The 17,432-nt window shown below is 47.8% G+C and overlaps 1 protein-coding gene across 8 annotated transcripts in view; it reads left to right on the top strand.

Moving 5' to 3' along the window:
- Nucleotides 1–17,432, top strand: part of RPH3AL (rabphilin 3A like (without C2 domains)) — a 123,036-nt gene that overhangs the window by 87,917 nt on the left and 17,687 nt on the right. For 6 of the 8 annotated variants that reach the window (XM_059908685.1, XM_059908687.1, XM_059908684.1 and 3 more), the window contains one exon: nt 10,246–10,420. The exons of the other annotated variants lie outside the window; for them this stretch is intronic. In XM_059908685.1, the coding sequence (XP_059764668.1) occupies nt 10,246–10,420 (175 nt within the window). The remainder of the gene's footprint in view (nt 1–10,245; nt 10,421–17,432) is intronic. 8 annotated transcript variants of the gene reach the window in all.

Genomic DNA, 17,432 nt, shown 5'->3' on the forward strand with positions numbered 1-17,432 from the left:
CCATCAACTTTAACATTCACACCTCCACTCCTTCTGCATGAGTTGTGGGTACGAATGCCTCTGTTCTTCCCTCCCCTACTCTCACCTCCCTCCTTTTCTAGATGACACCCTTACTAATAGATTGCCAGGATTGTACGTTTAGATTGTTCTGTTGCTGTAGTTAATTCTTCCATGCTTTGTGATTTATGCCTCAATCTCAGTTTACAAAGGTGACTGAGTGATGACAGGAAGAGGCTAATGCCATTGAAAGAAGAATTCATTGCTTACAGTTCCCAAAAGAAGGGGGCATTCCATGCCACTCAGGGCCACATGGCGAAGCACCAGAGGCAGAAAGGAGTGAAGGGAAAGCATGCGCCACAGCCTTTAATGGGGTTTCTACGGGAAAGGCAGGGCAGGGCAGGGTAAGTATCTTAGGGTGGGCTAGGTTGAATAGTTTCAGCGGCTGCTGGGGCATAGAGGCTGGCCCTGGTTGCCTGGTACCTGGCCCTGGGTTGAGTTAGGGCAGGGGGAATATTGACTTGGTGAGTGAGAGTTAGGTAAAGGGGGTGGTTAGAGTGTGGACTCAGGATCGGTTGGAGGGTTTGTAATATGACTTTCACATGCCTGCAAAAGCTGCATCACAGGGGAGACGTAAACAGCTTGGGCCATTGGTTTGGCCCTGTGATTAATGGATGCCAAATAGACAAATACAGAATCTAAGAAAACCAAACTTTGTCTCTAGGTTAATTAATTCTAAGAGCTGAAAATCAATAAATAGCATTTAATTTCACAAACCTGTATATGATCTTGTAAGAGGGCGAAAAGGGCAGGTTCTGGAGCTATACTGGCTGGGGTCCAGTTTTTATTTTGTTCTTCCCTGTTTGTGTCACATGTTCTCTCTGTGCCTGATTTCCTCATCTGTAAAATAGAGCTGTTAATACTACCCACCTCATCGGATTTTTGTGAGAGTTAAATAAGTTATATATAAAATTCTTGGAATGGTGCCTGACACATACAAAGTGCTCAATAATTATTAGGGATTTAAATTTTTTTATCATTTTGTAAACATTAAACACCTCAGGGTCAAATGATATGTGAAGATCACATTTTGGTAATTTGTGACACCTCAACCCCTGGACCATCCAAAGGAAAAGATTCCTAGTATCATGATCAAATGGATTTCTTTTTAACTCTTTATATCTTAAACCACGTCACAGTTTAAGTTCCCTAATATTTGGACCATGACTTTCTGGTATGATTTTAGTTTTCCCTTGGAGTTTTTTATTGCCCTTTGTTCTCATTGACAAAAAAGTAATGAAACTCTATGTCCTTTTATGCAGCTCCTTGATTTTACCTTCTATTGCGTGGAGGCTTCTCTTTTCCTGTCAGAAACCCCTGCAGACCCTTTTCTGGCTCTAACCTGCACTGCTTACTGAAAGCCGTCTTCATGGCATTTCCCTTTGACTCACCTCCTGAGTTGGAGACACTGTTTCTAGGATCTTGTCTTCCTCTTTCTTGTTTTTCACCTCTGTTTTGTTGGAGCTCATCCTGAAGTAACTTCTTAAAAAGGGACCATGTATAGGAAAATTGGAGTCCTTGCAAGTCTAAAAATGTCTCTATTCTCTTGTTTGGTTGACAATTTGGTAGAATTCTAGATGCGAAGTCTTTTAGTATCCAGTGTGCCGATGATAAGTCTGATGCTGTTCTAATTCTGGTTTCCTTGTAAGAGACCTATTTTTCTTTCTGGAAGCTTCTAGGATCTTTTTATATTTATAACTAAGTGATTTTATGAGTATGTATTTTACTTTCCTTTTTTTCTGCCTTAAATTCAATTAAAAACCTTTTAATCTGAAGTCTCATGTCCTCTTTCAGCTCCTGGAAATGTTTCTCTATTGCTCTGTTTCTGAGGAGTCTCTTATTAGGAATTGGACCCCTCAAGTTGAGCATTTTTGTCTTCATAATTTCTTCTACTTTTTTCTGTATCTTCATCTTTGTGCTCCACATTCCAAATTTTCTCATTTTTATCTTCCGGCCTTTATTTTACATTTTTATATTTCTGCATTATATTTTTAATTTCTAGGGGCCTTTCCTTATTCTCCAATTGTTCCTTTTTCGCAGCATGTTGTTCATATTTGATGAATGAGCCTATATATATTTTAAGTCCCTGAATTTAACCTTCCTACTTTATTCAGTTAATTACCAACCTATCCGATTGTTTCCTTTTTCTAGAAGTGTGTAGAGGTTGGATGTCCTACCAGAGGTGTGGAGGCTTAAATGCCTTAAAAAAACAATCATTTATTTGCTCATCTGCAGCTTGGGCTGGTCTCAGCAGGGTGGTTCTTTTGCTGGTGTCTCCTGGTGTCATTCATGGACCATAGTCATCTGACAGTTTGACTGAGGTCAGGATCCAAGAAGGCTCACTCCTCTGCAACCGGTGCTGGCTGTTGGCTGGGGTGTCTTGGTTCTTCTCTGTGTGGCCTTTTGTCCTCCGTACACTGGACTAGGCTGTCTCATGATGGCAGCAGTGTTCCAAACTGGTCAGAAGTTTTCACATGTTACTTCTGCCACATTTTATGTGTCAAAGCAAATCACAAGCCTAGACCAGATTCAAGGGGTGGGGAAAATAGACTCCACCTCTTGATGGGAAAAGAGGAAAATAATTTGGGACCATGTTTAATCTACTACAACCTCCCAGGCAATGTCTCCCTCTGTCTTAACTCGGGCTGCCATAACAAAATAACATAAACAAGGGGCTTAATAGGAGTTTACTTCTCACAGTTCTGGAGGCTGGAAGTTCCAGATCAGGGTGCCAGCACATTTAGTTCCCAGTGAGGGCTCTCTTCCTGGCTTGCAGACTGCCATCTCACTGTGTCCTTACACAGAGGAGAGAAAGGCAAGCTCTCCGGTATCTCTTCCTATAAGGACATTAATCCCATCGTGAGGGCCCCACCCTTATGACCTCATCTAAACCTAATTACCTCCCAAAGACCCCCATCTCCAAATACCATCACCCTGGGGTTTATGGCTTCAATATATGAATTTGGCGATGGGGCACAGTTCAGTCCATAGCACCCTCTAAGAGCCAGCGTTTCTGTTAAGTAAGCTGAGTTACTTAAAGCCTTGAAATTTGGATATGTGTTCAGTAGTCTCAGCTGATGGGTATTTGTCAGGCATCTAGCATGTGCTGGCAGGTGCTGGGGGGCCTGGGGGGCTCCTGCTGTCATGGTGCTTTCAGTCTGGTGCAAGAAACAGACATGTAAATAGGCGTTCATAACAATGTGTGTGCACTGCAGTGGGAGACCTGCCTGGCTCTGTGGAAGCTTCTGGATAAAAGTGATTTCCTAAAGGCTGGATTTCATTCTCCCAGCCCAGGGAAGGAAGAAGAATCAGCATGTACAAAGGCCTGGAGGCGTGAGACAGCTTAGTGTGGTCCGGGAGTGGGATTGGCTGTGTTTGGCTGATCCCCAGTGTTGGGGAGAGAGGCAGGAGCTGGCAGAGCTCTGGGGTCTTATTTGCCACGTTGTGGAGTCTAGCTTGCCTGTCAGAGCTCCTGGGAAGCCAGCACTGTGTGTGTGTTTGTGTGTGTGTGTGTGTGTAGGTGTATGTGTGTGTGTGTTTAGGTAATGGGGTAGGGAGAGCTATGCTGTCTCCCTGCCAGGGTGGGTGGACCCTTTAAGAGACATTCAGTAACAGGCCATTTCCCATGGCTTTTCAAGACTGGAGCTTGTTAAGCAAACAGAACATGGTCCCCCTGAAGGCAGAGTCCCACGCTCTGCCCCCCGGGGACAGTTCCTTTGCTTTGCCAACTTGGTTTGTTCATTCAGTCACTCAGTCAGCAACATTCCTGCCACGTACAGCCTCCTAGCTGGGTCCTGGGAATACAGGGATGGCTCCGGCACAGCCCTGCCCTGGAAGAGCTCACAGCTTCTTAGCTGGGTGAGGGTCTGGGGCAGCAGAGCTGCTCTGATGATGCACAAAGTGGCACTGAAGGCTTCCTAGGGGAAGTGTCCCTGCCTCATGGAGCCAAGGGTGAAGGGCACTCCAGGTGCAAGGAACAGCATGTGCAAAGGCCAGACTGTCCCCCCACTCCCAGCCCTGGGGTGAGGAGCAGAGAGCGTGGTCGCCTCCCCTGAGTTGACACAGGTGCACGCCTGAGTTGCGTGGGAGGTGGGGCGAGGTGGTAACACGCGGAAGGCAGAGCAGTGAGCAGGCGCAGAGGTCTGAGGCCACCCCTCCCACATCCTCCCTGGAGGCCAGTGCCCTAGACCTGCCCTTCTGTCCAACAGGCTCTGCCGATTACCACCTTCTCCAGCCACAGCCGTTCAGGAAACGCCGATGATTAGCGATTGTTATCATGGTAATTAAAATTCCCCGGGAACAGCTTGGCTAATATCCATCAGTGTCTGCTGTCAGGTTGGCAGTGAGGTGAAATTGGAATGAAAACCTCGAGGCAGAGCACAGAGCGCGAGGCGGTGCGAGGGGAGGATTTAAGGCTGAAGCCACCCCACACCCTGACCTCCCGCAAGTGCCATGGGGGCTGTGTGGGTTTTTTCTCATTAAATGGCATTTTCAAGGCTAGCTGCTTTGCTGGCCTTATCACAGTGAACCACTCGTGGGGAGCAGAGCGCGGCTTTGCAGAATCACACGGCTTCTCCAAAAAGCAAAGGTTTTCCCCATCTGCGGCCCTAGACAGGAATGGTTGGGGGTTAATTTCCACGGAGGGCTTTTCCCACCGCTGTTCTTGGGGACGGGGTCAAGTGTTGATGTCAGGCTGTGGGTGATAGGCTTGGATGCATACAGCAGAAATCACGTGATTAAAAGCTACTGCGTTTTACGGGGTGGCGGCGGGCTGCCAGGCGGGAGAAGGTCTGAGGACTTGCGGGGACTGGTGTGGGGGGAGGGGGGATGGCTGCTCAGAACTGGGAGTCCCTCACCCCTCGCCTCACCAGTTTGACTCTCCCACGTGGAAGGCATTTTCCAAAACACCCGACAGTGTCTTGAATGCACCTCTACACGGTGTGCCCCCCCATACCAAGTGATGCACCTGTGTGCTCTCGTCCCTCTGCCTTGGGGACTCAGAAAATGCTGCTCCTCCAGCTGGTCCGGGATCACCAGCCAGTCTGGTCTGGTCTCTGCCCATCACAGCGGTATCTGGCCTTCCACCCGGACTGCAGCGGCAGCACGAGAGAAACAGACAGACCAAGGCCCCGTTACAATGAACTCACCTGCCTGCTGGACCCCAGGGAGGCGCTACACGCCTGGCAGACCCGTGGGGCCGTGGCCCCTGCTGCGCATAAATATCGGGGTGAATTGCGTGAAACTGACAGGGGGTTTTATAGGTCAAAACTGGTTGAACACACACACACACAAAAAAGGTTGACTATCAGTAGTTTCATGCAATTCAACCTAATACTTTGGATCTTGTGCTCTTTATCCCGTTTTCCAAAAGCACTTGACTGATCAGTGTTTTTTAGGTGGGTGGTAGGGGTGGAGGTGGATCGTTGCAACAGGAAATGAAGCTGATGGCATGGGGCCCGCTGGCTGTGATATGCCAGGGTGGGCAGGGGCAGCCGGGGCTGTGGGTCTCACTGGTGCTCGAGGAAAGACTAGGAGCACGTGGCTGCCTTGTGCCCTGAAGTTCAAGGTCAGGGACGTGCACCTTGGCACGCCCTGCTAGGCACTCCCTCTTTATCCCTCTTTGAATCTGAAGTGGTAAATCCACTTGATTAATTACAAGAACTTGGGTGAAGCCCTCCGGCCACTTCCCCAGGAAGGCGACAGACTATATGGATTGGGTCACGCTCCAGCAAACAACCCACGGCTGCCAATTCAGTCATTCAGCCGGTGTTTACGGAGCACCTACTGTGTGTCAGGCGTGTGCTAGGAGCTTAAAGATCCAGTGGTGAGCAGAGACGCCCTGGGCCTCCCTCCCGGCTGGTAGACTCTGGTGGGAGAGACAGACAAAAATAAAGGACCAGTCAAAAGGTGGAAGCAACCCAGTGTCCATCAATGGATGAGTGGATAAAGAAAATGTGGTGTATACATAAAACGGAATATTATTCAGCCTCAAAAAAGGAAGAAAGTTCTGACACATGTTGATGAACCTTAAGGACATTATGCTCAGTGAAATAACAAATACTGTATGTACGTCAAAAAGGCAAGTACTGTATGATTCCACTTAATTCGTAGACAGAAAGTAGAACAGTGGTCACCAGGGTTTGGGGGAGACAGGCATGGGGACTTGTTTAATGGGTAAAGTTTCAGTTTTACAAGATTAAAAGAGTTCTGGAAATGGGCTACCCAACAATGTGAATGTACTTAACATACTGAACTGTACACTTAAAAATGGTTATGATGGTAAATTTTATAATGTGTGTATTTTAACACACTTGAGAGTGTAATGTGGGGTCCCTCCCCTGAAGTCACTTAGTGCCCCGCTGGGGATTTGACTTTTCTTCCTGAGGGCAGTCTGACGATATACGTCATCATCTATGTACACTATACGTCATCATCTATGTATACATATCCCTTGACCCGGCAGTTTCACTCCTGGGGATATTTCCTAAGGCAGTAACCGACAGCCGTCTGATGATGGGTGTGCCACAATGACGTTTGCAGCACTGTTCAGAAGAGTGAAAAATTGGAAACAATTTAAACTCCCATCAGTGGGGGGGTTGATTTAATTAAGTTTAATAAATCCAAACTATAGAACCATAGTTTCATGTGGAGACCATTACGTATTAACACAGTACAACTGCTGTGATATATAGTTAAGTATCATATAATAACATCTACATGACCCTATTCTTCCAAAAAGGAAGGAAGGAAAGGAGGGAGGGAGGAAAACTGAATTGTATATATGCCCAGGAAAGGGTGTAAGAAAATTCACAACACAGTGTTAAGCAGGGCTCTATCTGTGTGACCTTCCTCATTTTGCTTTTTTGTTATTGTCCTAATTTTGCATGATATGTGTGTATTTCTCAGGGGAAAAAAGGCAAAGCAACATCCATGGTGGGGGTCAGAGAGGCAGTGCAATGAGGGTCCTAAGCCCACCCAGACCCCACCATTCACAGATGGCTTTCGAGGGCTTGCTTCACTTGGTCCCCCCGAGTCCCAGACATGTTGGGGGCAGGAGGCTGGCATGCCCAGGGGAGGGCAGGCAAAGCCAGCACCGATGGATGCCCAGGCCTTCGCTTAGCAGAGGGAGGCCGAGTGAGCCCTCACCAGCCCCCCATGGCCCTGGCCTTGGACACCTGGTCTCAGGAGCCACTCAGCAGCTCTACAAGGACAGGGTAGCCTTGGTGGCGGCTGTTTGTGTTTATTTCCTCTCCCTATATGGCACTTGCCTGCCCTCTAGGCATCTAGACACTTAGCATCCATGATGGTGATGTGTGACCCGCTGAGGATTTACCCCCTGCTCAGCCACAATTTAGCAATCCCCTACTTCACATCTGTAGACTATTGGGATGAGACTCTGGGAACCTTCAGTGTGGAGTAGAGGCCAATAGAATGGTAGGCTGGCCTTGGGCAAGTTGCTTAACTTGTCCGAGCCTCAGTTTTCCCATCTGGAAAGTGGGAATAATAATAGAGCTTCCTCAAGGAACCGTTATCACCAGATGCCTCTGGGAATGGGAAAGGAGACTTTTTAATTTCGCACCTTGTGAATTTTAGATCATGTGCATGTATTACTGATTCAAAGAAATAACTACGTATCGTAGGAGGGCTGCGAGAGGATCAGAAAGGGTTTTCCAAGGCGGCTCCAAGAAACATTCATCTCTATGTTATTCAAGAGCCACACACAAAAGCAGACCCTTCTGCACAGGGAAGCTGGGAGGGAGGGCTGAGTGACTCGTGCCCAGGACAGTGTTTGGACTCAGTGGTCCTGTGCCTGGCACTCTGGAGCATAAGGAGGTGACTGCCGTCTACTTGGAGAAATAGATACACCTCACTCCATGAGGGAACAGTAAGTGCTACAGTTAAGGTTCTGCAGACCCATTACTAGGGTTGAGTTCCTCTAGGAAAACTTGCTGGGTAGGTTCCAAGTGGGAAACACTGTCTGTCCTTTTGCTCTGTTGGAGAGCCCTGTGCACATTGGTATATTAAAGGCTCTGAGAAGTCCTGCAGTAACAGAGCTTGGTTTAACTTGGTGCTTCTTGATGAACATGATGGAGAACTCTTCTTTTTTCTTTTCTTTCTTTTTTTTTTTTTTTGGCTTGGTCCCTGCTAACATCCCACAGATCCAGTTGGTGTAGAGGAGTTGGGGAGTGGGAAACACTGTCCTCTAGAGAATCAGGGCAGACTCTGGCCTTTTGATTTGATTTGATTTGGGTTTTTAACATCTTTATTGGAGTATAATTGCTTTACAATGGTGTGTTAGTTTCTGCTTTATAACAAAGTGAATCAGCTATACATATACATATATCCCCATATCTCCTCCCTCTTGCGTCTCCCTCCCACCCTCCCTATCCCACCCCTCTAGGTGGTCACAAAGCACCGAGCTGATCTCCCTGTGCTATGTGGCTGCATCCCACTAGCTAGCTATTTTACATTTGGTAGTATATATAAGTCCATGCCACTCTCTCACTTCGTCCCAGCTTACCCTTCCCCCTGCCTGTGTCCTCAAGTCCATTCTCTACGTCTGCGTCTTTATTCCTGTCCTGCCCCTAGGTTCTTCAGACCCTTTTTTTTTTTTTTTAGATTCCATATATATGTGTTGGCATACGGTATTTGTTTTTCTCTTTCTGACTTACTTCACTCTGTATGACAGACTCTAGGTCCATCTGCCTCACTACAAATGACTCAGTTTCGTTTCTTTTTATGGCTGAGTAATATTCCATTGTATATATGTGCCACATCTTCTTTATCCATTCGTCTGTCTATGGACACTTAGGTTGCTTCCATGTCCTGGCTATTGTAAATAGAGCTGCAATGAACGTTGTGGTACATGACTCTTTTTGAATTATGGTTTTCTCAGGGTATATGACCAGTAGTGGGATTGCTGGGTCATATGGTAGTTCTATTTTTAGTTTTTTAAGGAACCTCCATACTGTTCTCCATAGTGGCTGTATCAATTTACATTCCCACCAACAGCGCAAGAGGGTTCCCTTTTCCACACCCTCTCCAGCATTTATTGTTTGTAGATTTTTTGATGATTGGCCTTTTGATTTTAAATTGTCCCTTTTTTTTTTTTTTTTTTAAAGAAATTCACGTTCTTTTATTTATTTATTTATTTATGACTGTGTTGAGTCTTCGTTTCTGTGCGAGGGCTTTCTCTAGTTGCGGCGAGCGGGGGCCACTCTTCATCGCGGTGCGTGGGCCTCTCACCATCGCGGCCTCCCTTGTTGCGGAGCACAGGCTCCAGACGCGCAGGCTCAGTAATTGTGGCTCACGGGCCCAGTTGCTCCGCGGCACATGGGATCTTCCCAGACCAGGGCTCGAACCCGTGTCCCCTGCATTGGCAGGCAGATTCTCAACCACTGCGCCACCAGGGAAGCCCTAAATTGTCCCTTTTGAGTAGGGGACTTGGTCCCCTGGTTGTAAAGCTGTGCACGTTTTTCAGATGACAGGAGGAAGGTGACAGTGACGATAGTGGGCACCATGTCTGTCGAGTGGCTGCTCTGTGCCTGGCACCAGGCTATGGGAATTTACATTCACTTGCAAGCCTGACCCTCATGGCTGCCCTGGGAGCCGGCACTGTTCCTGCCTTCCACCTACCGATGATAAAACTGAGGGTCACGAAGGTTGATGCGTCCAGATCTCCCGGCTGCGGGATGACAGATCCAGGATTCAAACCCACACATCTGCTCTGAGCCGCCAAGGCTTCCTCTTCTCAGAAAAGGTCACCTCCTTCCTTCACACGCTCCCACTCTTCTTATAAATACCCTGAACATATTTCCTTCATCAGGAAAGAGATTACAGAGCACTTGGCGTTTTCTGAAGCAGGCGTTAAGGGTTGAGGAACCTATTGCACTCGCTGCTCTGAATTCTAATCTGTGGCTCTCTGTAAGCTCCGGGCCCGTCTGTGCCCCCCACCGAGATGATCACATCCCGAGAAGCTCTCCAAGACCGTGGTCAATGCCAGGCCGTGGCCAGCCCAGCTCTTCCTCTGACCTCTTGTCGCTCTGCCCAGAGTCTCGAGGGGAAGGGGCAGGCCGGAGGAATGCAGTGGCTTCTTGAGCGCCTTCTGGGAGGCGGGGCCGGCTGGGAGCAGGGTACAGGGAGGACTGCTCTGCACCCTGTGCTCTGAGCAGATGTCTCCCCCTCCAGGTCTGGAAGAGGTCGGGGGCCTGGTTCTACAAAGGGATCCCCAAGTACATCCTGCCCCTGAAGACCCCCGGCCAGGCCGATCACCCCCACTTCCGACCATTGCCCATGGAGCCAGCAGAGCAAGAGCCCAGAAGTACTGAGAGCGGCCGCGTCTACACGTGGGCCCGAGAGAGAGGTAAGTCCCCACTGCCCCCTCTCCGGGATGGCAACCAACATCTGAGCCATCAGCCAACCAAGCAGTGCCACATGCACCAGGCCAGGGCCCACCACCCCTCCATGTGGCTCACACTGGGCTTTGTTCCTCTCTGTGCCCTTGGCTCCCCGCCTGCACCACGTGGGCGGCTGGTCCTCAGCAGGGTGCTTGCTTGCATCAGGAGGGTCCCCTGGGGGCCGTTTCACCAGCAAGCACTAATTTGGGGGCGGGAATGCCATGGACAGCACTATGGATCTGTGCAGAAATGTGATGTCAGTTGAGGTTTTTTGCGAAGTATGAAAATGCATCTTTCTAAGGCAGGTCTGTACCACCTCTTCTCAATGCTTGTCTATGTCTCAGGAGGGGGGACTCCTGGCTTCCCTGCTCTTAACAAGCAAAGTGACGGTGTGCCCAGGGCCCCTTGGTGTTTGTGGTGACTGCACTGATGTGGGTGTGTCCTAAGTGGCCACCATCAGAAGGGGAACGCGCCCCATGGGTCATGATAACAGTGCTTGGGGTGGTGGACGGCTCTCCACTGCTTGTATGATGCTTTAGTGCTTGTGATTTTATTTTCAAAGTTCCTGGTCTCACAACAGACTCTGGAGGTGGACAGAACAGGTATTTTGTAGCCCCATTTTATAGATGAGTAGCCTGAGGCCCAGAGAAGAGGAGGGATTTTCTCAGTTTGGTGTGGCAGAGCTGGAACCAAAAGGTGGGGTCCTGCCCTTGGGGCTTTTGCTCCTTCTGCCCTGAAGTGTCGGAGTTTCAGCCCAAGACTCAGGGTCTGAGGGTCCTACATGAGACATGGCAGCCAGAGGGATGAGGGCTTATCCTGTTACTGGGGACGATGGACCCAAGAGAGTAGACATGGCAGCTGCTTCTGAGGGGCTCTCGAACATCTCCATGTTTGGATTATGACCTGGCATTTATCTTCATGTCATTTGGACTTTGGTTTTCTTGTTACAGAAGTAAGGCATGTTTATTAATACAGTTTTGAAAGTTGTCAAATGATATAACTTAGAGGTAAAAATCCCCTGTAGGTCAGCCCTTCCAGACATAACTGGCATTAACAGCTTGGCGTCTGTTCTCCAGATGTTTTTTCTCGGCATCACCCGGGTTTTTGCAGCCAGCCTTCCTGCCTAATTCTCCTGGGCTCTGTTTGCCCTTCTAATTCCCATGAGTTCACCTTCCCTGCCATCACTGCCACAGAGCAGCCTCGGTGGGGACCACGGCAAGTGCAGGTGCAACCTGGGCAGTCAGGGGGCAGCGGGCGGCCGGAGCGGAGTCCCTTTTCCACCCTCAGCGCTGGGGCTTTCTCCTGCCCCTGCCCGGTCGGGGTGCATCTGTGTCCCTCAGACCGAGGGAAGAGATGCGGCTGTGGAGGCTGAAGCTGGGGGACACTGGCGGGTCTAGAACGTTGTTTCCCGTAGATTGAGGAGGAGAGACCTTGAGGCCTCACCCCGAGGGGCCTCAGTGCCCTGTCTGCTCCAGCACCAGCGCGGCACACGTGAGCACGTGTGCATGCACACACACACACGCACGCACGCACGCACACACATCCCTAGGGAAGGGCAGGACCTTCTCTCATCTCCTCCTCAGCCACGCAGACACACAGCTGCCCTTTTAATTATGTGGGCAAGGAGGCGAGCGGCCCACACACTTGGAGTTGGCACCGTTATTAACTGACTTTGCAGTGAGGCCGGGCCAGGCAACGTGGAGGTCCCCCCGACCCCGGTGTGAACTCGGTCTCCCTCTGCAGACTGGGTCGGAAGCCCCCCAGGCCCCCAGAGCACAAGGCCGCTGGAAAGTGGCTTCCCCTCGCCATCTGCAGCCCCGTCATCAATGGTGCGGGGCGCCAGGCAGCAGGCTGGGGTCAGAGCTGCGGTCTGTGGTCCAGATCAGAGCCTGTCTGCTAAGCCTGGCCCTCCTAGCACCCCATTCAGACCCAACTGAGCTTGGGCCAGACAGAAACAGAGTGACGAGCACTGGGGTGTGGGCTCCCCCAACCACGCTGGAAGCTGTCTGCAGGCAGGGCCGTGTCTGTCCTAAACAGGCCGATTCCTCAGCACGTAGCATGGGAGAGGCACAAGGTAGATGCTTATTAGGTGATTGAGTGGAAGAATGAAGGAATGAACTACCCACCTGCTCCGGGATGTTTGAAAGGCCTATGGAGGGATTTTCATTAGGACCTCAGGCTCCCGTGGGTCAGGGGTCTGGTGGACAGCCCAGGAGGCTGTGAAAACCACCTTGCTCTCCTGAGGCAGCTCTCCTCCCGCGTTCCTGTCTCCAGGGCTAGCCCCACAGTCCCTGCTCCCTGATGTGGAAGCTGATCCTGACACCAGCTCCCTCTCTCTGACCACCCCCCTCACTGCCCCCTGCAACACTCTCTCCTCTTTCTTTCACTCTCTCCCTCTCCCCACCACCTTCTTCTCTCCCTCCCTCCCTCTTGGGAAGGTACACCTGTGTCTCCCAGCTTCTCCCCCCCACCCCGATCCCAGCTCACTTCACTTGGAAGAGGAAGGGGAATCAATAGATAGAAGCCAAGAACTTTGCAGGCCACAGAGCAATCAAGTGAAATGTATTGATGTTTTTGAGGCAGGTCCCTTTTCTTCCTCCTTTAAATTGTCCTGGTTAATTTTTAATTACATGAGCATACCTGATAAATTTTTTTTTTTTTTTTTTTTTATAAATTTATTTATTTATTTTTGGCTGTGTTGGGTGTTTGTTTCTGTGCGAGGGCTTTCTCCAGTTGTGGAGAGCGGGGGCCACTCTTCATCATGGTGCGCGGGCCTCTCACTATCGTGGCCTCTCTTGTTGCGGAGCACAGGCTCCAGACGCGCAGGCTCAGCAGTTGTGGCTCACGGGCCCAGTTGCCTCGCGGCATGTGGGATCTTCCCAGACCAGGGCCCGAACCCGCGTCCCCTGCACTGGCAGGCGGACTCCCAACCACTACACCACCAGGGAAGCCCCTACCTGATAAATTTTTAACAAGTTAAACAATTCAAAAGTCTATGAAGAATTAAAATCTCTCCTGACATCATCTCCAAACCCCTTTCTCCCTATTCCTACCAACATATACTTGATATAGGGTTATGTTTTCTTTTGTTTTTATTTTAACAACAAAAATAGCCTCTTACCCGTAACTCTGCATGTTGCTTTTTTCACTTAAAAGAATATCATGGGCATCCCTCCAGGTCAATCGATATATAGATTTTATTTTATTCTTTTTAATGGCTGAGTAAAATCCCGTCATATCATATATTGTGATTTAATTATTCACCTATTGATGGACATTCAAATGATTTCTGGCTTTTTGCCACTGCAGGCAGTACTGAAACATCCTTATATGTTTCTATTTCCGTAGGGCAGGTTTCCAAAAACGGATTGTGTGTTTTAAATTTCAGTAGACATTACCAAACTATATTCTGAAAATGTTATAGTTTTTTTATACTCACCTATACCTGCATCCTTGCCTGCCATGAATATTTTTGGTGTTTATCATTTTGGCCAGTAGGCTAGAGGAAAAAGGATATTTCATTTTTCTAATTTGTACATTTGAACGTCTCTTCATGTCTTATTATTTATTGATTATTTAAGCTTCCTCTTTTAAAACTTGCCTGTTTAAACTCATTGCTCATTTTTTATTATATTGTTTATTTTCTCTTACTGATTTGTAGATGCTCCTTAGGGGTATTAAATGGGTTGCAAACCTTTTTCTCCTTGACTTTACATTTTGTTTGACTTTAGTGTTTACTTATAGTATTTCGCCAGTTAAAAACAATTTCTCTTCATTTTTGTGAAGTCAAGTATGTCTTTCTTTTGCTTTGTGGCTCATAGGTTTCCTGTCTTGCTTTGAAATGTCTTCCTCTACAAGGTTAAAAAAAAATCTGTTAAATAAAAAGTTTAAGTAGTATGAGAATAAAAGGAAATACTTAAATATGATAAAATTACCCAAAAAGCAGAAATGTAACACCAAATATCATATTAACTGATAAAGCACTGAAGCCATGTTCTATCAAAATACAAGTCAAGAGTACCTCCATCACCATCATTCAACAATATTCTGTAGTATTTAACTAATGTAACAAGGCAAGAAAATAAAATAATCTGTCACTATTGGAAAAGAAAAAATTCTCTTATTTGCAGGTGACGTAATTGTATACCAAGAAAACCCAAGAGGGTCTACTAAAACAACCCACTAGGATTAATAAGAGAATTTGGGAAGTGACAGGACACAAAGTAAATCAATAGTTTACACCAAAAAATCAACAGTTTTACTCTATACTGACTAATTAGAAGTAGAAGTGGAAAAATCCATTCATAATTGCAACAAAAATTGTAAAATGCCCACAAACAAATTTTAAAAAAGAATTATAGGTCAAACATGGAGAAAATTATAGACTCTTATCAAAGGACACACAATGGAATATTACTCAGCCATAAAAAAGAATGAAATAATGCCTTTTGCAGCAACATGGATGGACTTAGAGGTTATCATACTAAGTGAAGTAAGTCAGACAAAGATAAATATCATATGATATCACTTATATGTGGAATCTTAAAAAATGATACAAGTGAACTTATTTACAAAATAGAAATAGACTCACAGACATAGAAAACAAACTTATAGTTGCCAAAGGGGAAAAGGAGGGGAGGGATAAATTGGGGATTTGGGTTTAACAAATACACACTACTGTATGTAAAATAGATAAACAAGGACCTACTGTATAGCATAGGGAACTATATTCGATATCTTGTAATAACCTATAATGGAAAAGAATCTGAAAAAGAGTGTGTGTGTGTGTGTGTGTGTGTGTGTATATATATATATATATATATATATATATATATATATATATATATAACTGAATCACTTTGCTGTACACCTGAAACATTGTAAATCAACTGTACTTCAATTTTTTTTAAAGTTACTATAGTGAAGAGAAACAGTGTAGTGTTGTCACCAGAATAAATAGAATATCTATTTATATAGATAAGTGGAACAGAATAGAAAAATAATAGACCTAAGGATGTATGGAAGCTAAACATAGGTAGCTTTTCAGTTCAATGGGGAAATAACTGGTTTACTTATCAACCAGGGCTAGCATAATTAGATTTCCATCCCATTCCATCTGTATCCAGAAACGCATTGCAGACAGATTAAAGATCTAAATGTTAGAAATAACACAATGAATGTATTAGAGAAACATCAGAAGTGTTTCTTTCCTCTGTGTCAAACTCAGAGACACTCTGGCGCCTACAGGACAGGTAGGCTGACTACCTGAGTTGGCTATGCTCTCCCTCCTGTGGACACCGGGTGTTGATTTTGGTCCAGGATTTGCGTGCAGACCCCTTGGTGAGCCCCCTACAAGCTTGCTCATAGCAGGACATTCGTTCTTTCTCCAGGATGGGGTAGGGAAACAGTGTGACCTGAGTTCCTCCTGTGACTGACCCTGGGTCTGACCTGGCTGCCTCTGGGGAAAGGGCTCCACCCTCCCACCCAATCAATCCAACTGGAGTGCGTGCTCCGCGCTACTTTCCCTTGGCAGGTCGTTGCTCCAAGTTTATGGCAGCAATAAATATAGTCAGTTTGTGTGTACTCCCAGGCCTCTTTGTTCCCCTGTGAAATATAAGGTGTAAATAGTGGAACCAGGACTGTGGGCTCTTAGGTCTTAATCTCTTTCGAGTTGGACCCACCTCTTCTGCAGGCATCTTTCCTCTCAGCTGGAGTCCCACCCTCGGGCAGTGTGTGGAAAGATATTTGCTGGGTGTAGGGATATTAATCTGGCATATTTGGGTAATAACAGATTACATTTTTTTCTCATATACTTTTTTTTTTTTTTTTTTTGGCTGCGTTGGGTCTTCGTTGCTGCGCGGGAGCTTTCTCTAGTTGCAGCCAGCGGGGGCTACTCTTCGTTGCGGTGCGTGGGCTTCTCGTTGCAGTGGCTTCTTGTTGTGGAGCACGGGCTCTAGGCACGCAGGCTTCAGTAGTTGTGGCACGCGGGCTCAGTAGTTGTGGCTCACGGGCTCTAGAGCTCAGGCTCAGTAGTTGTGGCGCACGGGCTTAGTTGCTCCGCAGCATGTGGGATCTTCTCGGACCAGGGCTCGAACCTGTATCCCCTCCGTTGGCAGGCGGATTCTTAACCACTGCGCCACCAGGGAAGCCCTTCTCATATACTTGAAAGCTTAGAGGAGGCAACTGCAGCTTTGGTTCAGCAGCGCAGTGAGGTCAGGACAGATGTCTTGATATCGCTTGCTCTTTCCCTCATGGTCACAAGATGATTGCTACAGTTCCAGCCATTACTACAAGGAAAAGAAGAAAGATTAAAGAGGAGGCTGGAAACTTAAGCTTTTCCCTTTTGCAGCCTTGCATTATAATAGAAGCAGGCTGGTACTTGTGCTGGGGGAGCCTGATGCCCTATTGATGGAGAGCTGAATTGATCTGACTGAAGTCATTATGTGTGGCAGTTTTGCTCAGATAGGATTTTGTGCTTCTCTGCCTCCAAGGCCGAGGACACTTAACATGATGGCACTTATCTTCTTCAGCCCCCAGTGCTGTGACTGGGAGACAGCACTGCCCTGGGTCTGCTCTGTGGCTGGCCTGCCCCGCCTTTGCCAGCTGTGGCTGTGCACCTGCGATGGGGTGGGGGCAGCGCTGAAGCCCCAAGTCTCGGGTCCATACAGTACTCCGGGGGTATTGTAGGGTGTGTGTCCTTTTCTCAGATGGGAGCCAGAGAGCCGAGGTTCCTAGGAGACCGACTCCTGGATCTGTGAGGCTTTGCTGTATTCACCTCTCTTAGGGAGCCTGGGGCCAGGCAGGGGGTGGGGGCCGGGGGCCCATCGCCATCTAAAGCTTTCGTCACTGCCCTGTGGCCTGGCCGGCCTGGGGAGGCCTTTCCATTCTGCCCGCCCCGCTAGACCCCAAAAACCCCCGGCTGAGCACAGGCAGGTGCCCTGAGCTCCCAGTAGCCACGAGGCAAATTCCCTTTCCCCT

Source organism: Balaenoptera ricei, chromosome 20 (genome assembly GCF_028023285.1).
Source record: "Balaenoptera ricei isolate mBalRic1 chromosome 20, mBalRic1.hap2, whole genome shotgun sequence".
In the NCBI taxonomy this organism is placed as follows: Eukaryota; Metazoa; Chordata; class Mammalia; order Artiodactyla; family Balaenopteridae; genus Balaenoptera; species Balaenoptera ricei.